General features: G+C 42.2%; 1 protein-coding gene across 1 annotated transcript in view; it reads left to right on the plus strand.

Annotated features, from left to right (window-relative positions):
- Positions 1–1665: 1665 nt before the first annotated feature.
- The window catches only part of LOC8043756 (nucleolar pre-ribosomal-associated protein 1), a 65092-nt gene continuing 54656 nt past the window's right edge, over positions 1666–12101 (plus strand). Inside the window, exons 1-2 of the mRNA XM_040218905.3 lie at positions 1666–2187; positions 6560–6705. Of these exons, the coding sequence (XP_040074839.2) occupies positions 2019–2187; positions 6560–6705 (315 nt within the window). The 5' untranslated portion in view covers positions 1666–2018. The remainder of the gene's footprint in view (positions 2188–6559; positions 6706–12101) is intronic.

Here is a 12101-nt window from a genome sequence, read left to right on the forward strand (position 1 = left end):
ACCAAAAATTTTACAATTTTTCTTTTTTTTTTTGGTACGATTAGATCAGAAAACATTTATTTAAAAATTATGGGTTCCACCAGGACCTCTTGACTGGAGTCATCTGGTGTTGACTAGGCAAGTTGATAACCGAAGTGATGTGCACGAAAAGACGCTTTTGACGAAATGCCGTAAAGGGTGCGGTCTGGGCTGTGTCGATGAAATGAATGTAGGAGTCCTTTGATGAAACAAACTCATTCAGTGTTGTACGAAACGTCATTCCGAGGGCTGTCGTTCCTGGAACGAATTCCTTTTAGGAGGAGCAAAGGAACGTCGCCGTTCCATTTTGCATTGGTGAATCTGGAGCGGGAATTCGTTACACTTTTACGGAAACAGAAAAAGGAATGGCATTTCTTTTTTTCGTTTAATGGGGTAATTTTTATTTTATTTCTAAGAAGGAAATTCTAAAAAGTATAAAAACACTATCTTTACGAAGAGGACGATCCTGTTAAATTTTTGTTACTTAGGGTTTATTTTGGGGGGGCCTCATTTGGTAACAGTCGGTTGCAAGAGAGCTAGTGGACACTGACTTTTTTTCAGTGCCCGAGACTGCTGTACGAAAAGCAAAAATTTTGGTAGAAGGGAAAGACACAGAAAGAGGAACGTCTCAAACTCGGCTACTTTCTTTCTTCCACGAATCCTTATACACCTAAAAATATAAGGCAAAAAAAAAAAAAAAAAAATTACAGTTACATTAAAAGAACAGGTTATCAGACATAGAACGCAGCCTTATATCCCGAACATTTTGTGACCAATGTTCACAAAAATTAACCTTTATTTCCTCTCCCCTTCTCCTCGACCTTCAAATTGGACAACGAATCCGACCTGCACGAAGAAGGACTGGTAGTTTTCTAGACTGACCTTCCAAAAGCCCTACCCTCTTCTCCACTTGCTCGTCTTGAGGACAGCAACATCGAGAAGCAACTGTTGCTAAGTTCGAACAAGTGACTTTGTTAGATTGAAACGTGTGAGGTTGTTACAAACGCTCGTGCAATGTCGGTTAACAATACATATTGCTCATCTGAATCACCCACTACAAAGATGAATACGGTTAAACACTGATATTTTTAAACATGAATAAATCAACAAATGAAGCCTTGTTTCCACTTGTTTTCTTCTCCTGGTGTCCTTCCATATCAGGGCATTCAAATTCGTATGTTTCCATTTAATGGAATATAAAGAAAAAGAAAATCTTTGTTTGATACAAATTTAACAATAAATTCCATTTTTATATTCGAAAGGGAATGAATAACGGGAACGAGTTCCTTCCTCACAAATGGAACTTGTAACGGGAATACGTTCCAAAAAATCGAAAGGAACGAGGAACTAGCTTTCGTTCCTCTTTTTGAGGAGCGTGAGTACAACAGTGCTGTCAATGAAACACCATGAAACATCATTCGAATAACTGATTGCCATCACAGCCACAAAATTTCGGACGTGCAAAAATTGAGATTTCTATCAGAGGAGACAAAAACGTGCGGGGGCGTCATAACGCCAAGCTCTGGTTGGAAGGATTAGTGGATAGACCTAAAGCTAGCCACCTTCGTCTCCGCTACACTCGTCGAACGCTTTAGAACGCAGAACGCCGGTGACCGGCGTTTGGCTCTCGCCAACGTTACTTTGGCCCTTTGGCTCTCGCATTTGAAGGCGTTCGACGAGTGCAGTAGAGACAGAGGCCTACCCACTTTAGGTTTAGGTCTACCCACTAATTCTTCCAACCAGAGCTTGGCGTTCGGACACCCCCGCTGCCCCCGCCGCGATTTTGTCTCCTCCTCTCCTTTAGTTTCTCGGCGCATAACAATTTATTTCAGATCCGGACGCGCCAGAAACAACGGGTCACAAGAGTCTGCTGCAAACATTGCAACAAGATGGCGGCTCCCTTTGATTTGTCGACTTGAAGAAGCGTGGTGACTGCACGTGTGTGATGTTATGAACAACAGCGTGATTTCGTTAGCTTTCAGTCGACGTGCACAATTAAGATGCTGAATCGAAAGAGGAAGAATACTGGAAACGGAGTGAACAAGGAAGATCAGAACGGCGACGTCAACGACAGCGTGTTGGAAAAGCGGCCGAAGGTTGACGATGCTGCCCCGTTCACTGTCATCAAGTTCGTCAGAGATCTTGAAAAGGAGGGAAATCACATAGAAGGTAATGACAGTAATTTTTTAACTATCTTGCGCCTCAGGTGGATCTTCTAGTTAATGCGTAGGTAGAATATTTTCATGCTATTGATTTCTTCTTTTTTTTTTTTTTCGTGTGCATGCACGGCGAAGGAATAAATCTGTTAGTAAACACGTTTTGAAATTATTTTTTTTTAGGTGTAGTGTGTGTTTTTAGGTTTGCGGCATACACCCAGATATGTCCCATTATATTACGTTCAGGACTGATGGCTGCTAAACTGCGACTGACATATTTGATCTGGCTCTAACAAGTTTCACGCGTAGTCACGTTATAAAGGTAAAGCGCTGCTTTTGAAAGGTCCCCGCATGTGTCACTGGATATGAAGCAGTTAGCGATATGGGACTTTGTCCATCCCTGTGTTTTATGTTCTTTCCATTATTTATATAATTCTCTATACTGTTCACTAATTGATGAACAGACCTGCTGTGCTAAATCTTTGTCACCTTTTTAGTTCTAAGGCTTCTCCCCTGTAGCAAAAAGTGGCCTGTAAAGTCTTTTTTTTTTTTTTTTGTTGTAATAAATAGAAGAGTAAAGCTATACGCACTCCGGAGTGCGCTTCGCGCGGAAATGGCTATACGCACTCCTCCGAGAGATCATGCCGCTCGGGCCACCCTTTTCGAACGGCGCGTGAATCACTGGGGCGCTCGTTAACACAGCCCCCCGCCTGCGTTCACGCCGCTTCGCGGCGACAGTATCGGCTGCTAATTACTAAGCGTAACCAGTACACGCCGCTTCGCGGCGTCCAGCCGGCAATCCAAGCCCCGCTGTCCCCGATCGCACCTCCGGAAAGGGAGTCCGATACCATTTAGTTCTGCAAAGTTTCTCGACAACATTCGATTTTTTTTTTTACTGTTCATTGCAAAAAAGGAAATGTCGTAAATATCGCCAAATGCCTCAACAAAACAAAATGTTTGAGAAAAAAAAAAAGAGAAAAAAAAAAAAGTAAGCCCACCGCGGATCGAACCCGCGTCCACTTGCGTATGAAGCGGACACCCTAACCACTACGCCATGGCACCGCTTAGGAAACTCGTTGTGTCCACTCTTTTTATACGAGAAAAGCGGAGTGCGTATAGCCATTTCCGTCCGAAGCGCACTCCGGAGTGCGTATAGCTTTACTCTAAATAGAAAAATAACTATGCATCCATATAAAAATCTACACCTACTAAGTCCTAAATTTATTAGAACATGTGGACTCTGACAAGCTAAAGTTAGGCATTTATGTGCCCTAGATTTTGCCAGAAGCATTGCCTATAAAAGGTCAGTTATAACAAAAACAAACATATTTGCTGCTCAAAACTGAAATTTTGTGCTTAAAAACCACCTGTTGCAAACTGGCTGCTCAAATTCTTCCCCCCCCCCCCCCCCCCCCCCCCCCCCCCCCCTTTCCTCAGTCCTCTGCAGTGACAACACATCACACTAAATTTTTTAGAGGTAATGAGCTATCTGAGGCAAACATTAAATAATAAAAATAATAGAGTCCATAGCACATAATTTTTATGACCACTGAAACTTAGAAAATATCATAATTTAGGGAAAACTTGCTATCAGGGATAGGCAGTATTTCAAATACAAGTATTTGAAATACCGGGTGAAACAAGGAGACGGTAGGCTCTTTAAATCGACCGGAAAATTCGGTTTCTTAACCTATCGCGCTACGACTTTGTGCAGCGTCGCCCACAGATGGTGCATTTTTTTTGTAAAATTTGCGAAGAGCGAACTTACCTGAGGAAAAAGTAAAGAAAGAAAAAGGCTTAGCTCCTATGGAAACGCAGCGACGCCACCGGTCTGCAATCAACACGGCGCCGTTTTGCACGGTAGACAAGAGATGGCGCAACGAACGCCGCCAACGAATGAGCATTCGGCGCCGAGAGCCAGCGTTTTTAGCAGACGATCTTTTCGAATCAAAAGCGGCGCGCGTCCCGCAAACGGCGACAGTTGCAGAAACAAAAACAGGCGCGGTAACAACAAGCAACTGCAGTTCCTTGTCTGCTAAAAACGCCGGTTCTCGGCGTCGTCTGCTCGTTCGTTGGCGGCAGTTGGCGTCGCGACCGCTTGCGCCATCTCTTGTCTATCGTGCGAAACGGCGCCGTGTTGATTGCAGACCGGTGGCGTCGCTGCGTTTCCATAGGAGCTAAGCCTTTTTCTTTCTTTACTTTTTCCCCAGGTAAGTTCGCTCTTTGCAAATTTTACGAAAAAAATGCACCATCTGTGGGCAACGCTGCACAAAGTCGTAGCGCGATAGGTTAAGAAACCAAATTTTCCGGTCGATTTAAAGAGCCTACCGTCTCCTTGTTTCACCCGGTACATATTTCAAATACTTTGTGTATTTTGCATTTGTATTTAATTACAAATTGAGTAATGTATTTGACGTGTGTATTTAAATGCTAAAACATGGGCATTTCAAATACAATTGTGATTAAATACAATTTTGTGGGCAAAAATACATTCCTCAAATTTATTGTCACTGTCCAGAGCAGGAAGGAAACTACGTTCTGCACCGAATGCAGAGTCTCAATCGAGAACAAGTGTTTAGTGACTTTATGATTACGGTGCTCGTCCAGGGCAAGAATAGTCACAAAATCGACGTTCACAGGCAGACTGGCCTGTGACAACTTGTGATGCTTTCTAGCCTGATTTCCATCCATATTTTTGCCTGGAACATTCTAAATGGGCGGGTCGTCCAGATTTTCGTAACTGGTTAGAGTTGCAACAATAAAAATTCTTTAGCTAGTGCTGTGTGTCCTGGTCGCCTCGGTTCTTTGTTGGTCTATACCAAAATGTCATCGACAAAAAAAAGCTGCTTGAAGCTCTGTACTTTTTTCACCTATTACATCCAAGCAGATTACATTTTTTTGTGATTATATTTCTATTACGTTACCAGAGCCTCGCACACTAACTCCCGAGTGTGCGATGCAAAACTAACATGAGATACCCAGAAACCCGTTGCAGGTGCCCTGAAGTAGCTGACGCAAATTTTGAGGAATGTATTTGGAAAAGTATTTGGAGGAGACCAAATACATTTGTTGTATTTGTATCTTGTAATTAAATGCTTTTTTGGAAATGTAATTAGATTTGTAATTAAATACATTTTTGACGAAGTATTTTTGTATTTGTATTTCGATACATATTTGCATGTATTTTGCCCATCCCTGCTTGCAATACATATGCTAATTGTTGAATAAAAAGTAAATTAGGCATTCGTGTTCAGTCAGCGTAAGGATAGGCTGGCCTGGGGTCTTTAATGTGCATCACGCAGGAGTAATCGTAATCGTAATCTTTATTGGCTCAGGAGAGCCGTGGCACCGCGGAAAGGCGACAGCCCGTACCATGGAGGCCCGCGGTGCCACGTCTAGTGATGATGATTATGAGATGATATATACACGACCGCTCGCTGCTCATCCTTTTCAGAATGATTAGGGGTTGGGGTGATTAAAGCACCCTACATTACCTTTGGAGTTGGACATGACGTTCCTTTGCAGTGGTTCCCTGGGTTCCAGTTTAACTTACCGTAGAATACTGTGCATCCACCCATACCACATTAAGCGCCCATACCCAAATTTGTAAAATCTGAGAAAATATGCACAGTACATTGATAGGTAGAATTGATGACCGGACAAGCGTCCATCATTCATTTTTTCATGATTATCTCTAAAGTTTGAGTGGGTGCTTGCTTGGTATTTTACGGTAGTTTTTTCTTGTCAGTAGATACACAACTGAAGCAAAAAGTTAATTCAGTGGTTTCTTGTCTTCAAATTCTAACACTTAAAAAAAGATTTTCTTGGGGTGCTAGGATCCTCTAAGGATGGCACTCTTTTACTGCCTTGCATTGGCCTTTTTCTTTCCTTCAGATTTGTCACTGACAAATTGAGCGAACATGTCGAAACAGAAAGTTTTCTAGGTTTTTACATCTGTATATATTCTTTTACATGATTCTCTTTTTGGTTTTAATGTGTTTTTTTGCAGCTTGTAGCATATTTATTTTTAGGCCTGCTTGCTTCAGGTGTAAATTTTTCTACACAACTTCATTTTTTGCAAGCTCAATAGTTTGTGAATTTTGGAAAGTGTCGGTTCAGTGAATATTGCAAAAGAACAAAATTTCACAATATGGAGTGATACGCCCTGTGTTCGTTACCGTGCAGAGTAATATATATTCATACTATTTTTCAAGTCGCATAGTTCACGAAAATTAAGTTTTTGCGAAAATTAAGTCATTTGCAGTAACTGAGTAATGTTTGAGCACCTAGTTCCATACAAGTTTTGCCACTTGTATGGATGTGTATACAATCTGCGGTCCTCTAATACTTCTGAAGTGCTCTTAAATTGTTCTTGTTTCACACAGAAGTGAGCAGGTTTGTCCAGGCTGCCGACTCCTTCACAAACGGAGAGAGTGCCACTGACGTTGTCAAGCAGTATCTCAACCTGAGCAATGGAAACTTCCAGGACATTGCTGCTCTCATTGGAAACCAAAAGTCCAGCTCTGCTGCGGTACGTGAGAGGGCAGTGTAATTGTATTTGAAGGTCATGACAATCATGATCGTTCGGTGTCTTAAACATTGAATGTTTACTCTTTTCCTTACCTTATTAGTGTTTGTTGCCATGTGTCTGAGTTATGTTGTAGTGTACAATTTTGTTTGACAACCATGTGAGCTCTAGCTAACATGATAGGACAATGTAGAGCCATTTTATATCTCCACACAAAGGATTTTTGTTGTAATTTAAACTTCATAGTATATGTGGCATGCACAACAATAAATTTGAAGTTGTTTATGAACATATAACTATCTTTGCTAGTGTGGCCATGTTCAGTGAGGCATAACATTTCAGTGTACAGTCGAACGCCTTTACAACGAGTTCTGCGGGGCTGGCGAAATTTTTCATAGTACAAGTGACTTCGTTGTGTTAGTTCAGCGCGAAAAATCAATCATGCGAAAGCGAATTTCTGCTATCACATATTGACATACCTACGTGACATTCAAGGTGTCTTAGGAAAAAGTATAGCTCCAAATATAGTATAAGTGACATCAGGAACTAGGTTTTGTACACTGTTAATTGACTTATCAAAAGGGGGAACGGTGGCCGAGCCTGCTAGTGCATTGCAGGTCGGGGCATATGAGGCAAAAGCTCCCGCTGCAGAATCCAGGCATCTTGGGCTTGATTACCACTTATATTTTTGTAAATGTAAATCGTACCGGCACATATTTGTGTACTCACCGCTGCACGACACAGTTTAAAGACACCGGTCCAGTGGTTGTACCGATAGTACCGCCATTGGCAAAGTTGGCAAAACTAATTTCCCGCTGTCCAGACATCCTCGCTTCAAACTTAACTGACTTTTCAAAATGCCAATCGCAACGATCACCAAACCACCGACATCGGCCTCCAATCAAAGCAGCGATGAGGCGTTCGCCGTCTGTGTAAATTTGACCTTTTCTAAATCGGGTGGCAGCTTGCGCCACCACGTATCATTCAAAGGAGGTTCGAAGCGGCTGTGCTGCTCTCGGAGGAGTAGGCGTGGCAGCCGCAGCGGCACCGGCAGCTCTACGGTAGCTACAGTGTACCTTTTCTTGACTTCAGTGACGTCCTGCCATTCTTGAGGCGCGAGTGCCACTCAAAACACTTCGCACACCTCACTGCTTTTTGGCACAAGCCTTCTAAATCATCTCAGAAATCTGTGTTTTAGATTTGCCGAGTTTGACGTAAAATTGATGTTTGATCTCGCTTTGGTTTGGAGTCTGTGGGGAGATTGCCATTATGCTCATGCATGTGGTCAAACAAACTCGTGTGGCGCAGTTCCAAATGTGCACAGAGTGACACCCTTTGGCATAATGACGCAGAAAGGTCCCTGCCTTCGACTGCTGCGCGCGCATCACTGTGCTACCCTTTCTTTTTACGCTACAAAATCACTCTCGGAACTTTTTGATCACACCTCATACATCCTAGCCATCATACCGTTACATCATACATCATAGATGTATGATGCATGATGCAATGTAGCGTGTAACATTTATGTTGCTGTGTCGTGCCCTCTTCAGTTCTAATCGAAATTTGTTCCTAAAATGAGACATCTTTCTGTGTGCAATGTCACATACGTATATCACATGATTCTTTTCAATACTTTCCGACACTTGTGGTACAAACCTAGTTTGCTCGCTTGAATGTGGTACAACTGGCTAAGATGCTTTCTTAGAAAAATAATTTCACAGTTACTCCTAAGGTGCTCCAAAATAAATTTTTTTAAAATATTCTTTAGTGCTCCAATATGCAGGTTTCTCTGCTCCTAAGCTGCTTCAAAATCCGGATTTTTCTGCTCCAAAAATTGCTCCAAATCCAGCTTGGCCTGTCCTACACCTGTACGTAGTCACGCAGCATCATAAGCATGCAGCAACATACCGTAAAATACTGCAGAAGTGCCCACTTCGTTCAGGCGCCCACTATTAACATCTCTCAAACTTGGGAATTCTGAAACTTATACGTTAGGCACCCGATTTGACTGGACAAGCGCCCATGCCTAGATTAACTCGGTTTCCAGTGGAAGTGGGGTGGGTGCTCCCTTGGTATTTGACGGTAGTCACACAGCACCATCTAGGCATAAGCTTGCACACTAACAAATTATTTGGACCCAAAACCGAGAATGTGTCGCGTGGCGACGACGAAGGGACGCGGCGGAGGCCGCACGGCGGTAGTGTCAACCATCGCCGCTGCCGCAGTATTTCTGTTCTCTCTGCGCATCACTTGAGAGCAGTGTTAGAGGTAACGCGTTACTAGTAACGACGTTACTAGTAACGACGTTACTGGTAACGCATTACATTTTTCGCTAACGCAGTAACATACTCGTTAGTATTCTGAGTGACTGACGAGTAAAGTATTTCCATTACTTTTTTACGGTATCGGCTGTCAAATTTCGTTACTCGTTACTTTTGACCAAAACTGGCGAAATCCTGCACGAGCTTATCTCAAAATTCTGCACCAGCTTATTGCTGCACGGAACCAGCATCCGTCACAGTAAAGTTTAAAAAAAAAGAAAAAAAAAAGACACTCATTTTTTGAAGGCGAAACAAACCTTCAGCTACCAGCTAATTCCGTTCATCCTCCTTTTTCTTTTTTTCATCGTGTCACCACCCACAAGGCTTGAACGAACGACTGCGTTACAGCCTCCTCCCCTCCCTCCTCTTCCCCCCCCCCCCCCCCCCCTGCTTTGTGCAGCAGAAGTGGACATCGGGGGGGGGGGGGGGGGGGGGGGAAGAGGAGAGAGGGGGGAAGCCGTGGAGAGACATCCGTTTACAACAGTGGACAACTAGTGGCGAAGCGATTTGCTCATTTCTCTAGTTTCAAAAAAAGAAAAAAAGGAAACACCCTTTGTGGAATATTTTTACCCTCGCTCTCCCCCTTGCTCCTGAAAGTTCCTGTCCCACTTTTGTACACAGAAGAATCTTTCGCTTGATTAGTCTATAATTCCCTAAGGTCATGATAAAAAAATAAAAATAAAAGTTTTAAACCTGGAAAGAAAACTTACAAACACAAAACCTTTTTTTTTTTTTTTTTCTTTACTGAAAAATTAAGAGCTACTGCTGGTAAAGGGGTATTCACACGAGGGAGAAATCCCGGGGATTTCTCCCCGGCACGCGCGCATCACGAGACGAAAACGCGAGGCTTTTGCACATCGCAAAGCCTGACGTTTTCGTCGTGGGATGCACGTGCCGGGGAGAAATCCCCGGGATTTCTCCCTCGTGTGAATACCCCTTAAGAGGCAGCAAGTGATTATAGCCAGTGTGCTGATAACCGGTGTCCTGTTCCAGATAGTGAAGTAAATCAGTCTCTGGTAATAGTATGAACCGGACTGTTACTAAAACCGGCGTACAGATGAGGGGTGTTGGTTAGCTGGTTGTGTTCCAGCAGTCCTCGTTCGCATGCTGTAGTTTATAAAAGCCGATTGACTAACATCTCTGACTCATTCTGCGCGTGACATGGGCATGAATAACGAAAGTCCGTCGCCATGGCCAGCAGGTCTGAATGAAATGTATCAACTAAAGGAGACAGAATCAGGTAATTTACAGTTTCAATGCCTAATCTGCATGCCGAAAATTAAGCTGCTTTGCACATCAAAACACTATGAAACCATTCTGTAAATTTTTATCTTTATCCAAGCTTGTTAAGGAGGCTTATCATACTTCTCTGCCAAACATATGTACTCATCATCATCATCATTTATTTTCCTTGAGGGCCCCAGGGGGCATTATACAAGGGAGTGAACACAATAAAAACATCAACAAAAATAGTTAATAAAAAACACGCTGTAACCTATACTTGTATTTCAGAAAGAAAGAGGTTAACGGCTGCAGCAAACTTGTTAGTGTCAGTCATGTTTACAATGAGGTCAGGTAATGAGTTCCAATCGTCAATAGCAGATGGTAAAGTCGACATTTTATAAGAGACAGATGACGAAGTAATTGAGCGCAGTTTACATGAGTGGTCAAAACGAGGGAAAATAGGGTAGGGAGGTGATAGTAGAGAATCTTTTAGATGGTTGTTGTGGTAAAAGATTTTGTGAAGAAGAGTGAGACGTGACACCCTTCGACGTAAAGAAAGTAAGTCAAGATTAGCTGATTTGCGTAATCCTGATATGCTAGTGTATGGGGAGTAGTCAGAGTAAATAAAACGAAGACCTCTGTTTTGAACGGATTCAAGGTTGTTAGTTAGATATGATTGCCATGGTGACCATATGGATGAAGCAAATTCAAGTTTAGATCTGACCAAGGTCGTATAAGCTAGTAGTTTTACTGAAGGTGTAGCTAGTCTGAGGTTACGGCGAAGAAATCCGAGAGTACGGTTAGCATCGGCAGTGACAGCATTTATGTGAGTAGTCCATGAGAGATCAGAGGTCAGGTGAACGCCTAGGTATTTATATGAGGAATAGGTAGCTACTGGGATAGTGGAAAGGTGATAAGAAAAGGATGAAACATGTGAACTGCGGGTGAATGATAGAGATTTACATTTATTAAAGTTTAAAGTCATTTGCCATTTGTGGCACCACTGAGTTATAAGTGCGAGGTCATTCTGCAAAATTTGATTATCGTGGTTTGAATTAATAGGTCTATAAATTACACAGTCGTCGGCGAACAAAGGTATTGAAGAGGAGATGTTGAGGTAGAGATCATTAATGTATATTAAAAATAGAACAGAAAATAGAATCGAACAGAAAAGTAACTTTGATTATTTTTGAAAAGTAACGGTAATGGTATATCGTTACGTTTGTAAAAGAGTAACGTAGCTCGATAACGCATTACTTTTTACCAAACTAACGAGTAACGCTATTTTGTTACTTTTTTTCGGTAACAGGCACAACACTGCTTGAGAGCGACAATTTACATAACATCTATTACTCTTCACCCAGAAAATTCATAATATTGGTTGTTTTTGCTTTGTGGGGCCGTGCATTTGTTTCAATAAACAGATAATTGTTGAACAGGAATTCGGTGTAGTAGTCAGGGAAACACATGATACTGTAATTGAGTACATGGAAAGCTTCAGATCCCTCGGTGTAACTTTTTCTTCAACATTAACATGGGATGGCCATATAAACGAGCTTTGAAACCACCCTCTCTAGAATAGCTGGAATTACTTCTTGTAATAAGTATGTTTTACCTATGAAAGCAAAGCTGACTCTGTATTATGCCTCTTTTATTCATACCTAAACTATTGTTTCCTTGTTTGAGGGCATACTGCAGTATCTAATATGCAAAAGCTCATAACCTTACAAGAGAAAATGCTTCTTGTTATTACAAATACCCTATACGATTCCCCTACTAAACTCCGTTTCACCTTACGTCCTGATGCAGCGGATGCTATGGGCTATCCTAGCCAACCTTGCACTGTGGATTTCG

The sequence above is a fragment of the Ixodes scapularis genome, unplaced genomic scaffold (assembly GCF_016920785.2).
Source record: "Ixodes scapularis isolate PalLabHiFi unplaced genomic scaffold, ASM1692078v2 PGA_scaffold2__306_contigs__length_199485367, whole genome shotgun sequence".
NCBI lineage: Eukaryota > Metazoa > Arthropoda > Arachnida > Ixodida > Ixodidae > Ixodes > Ixodes scapularis.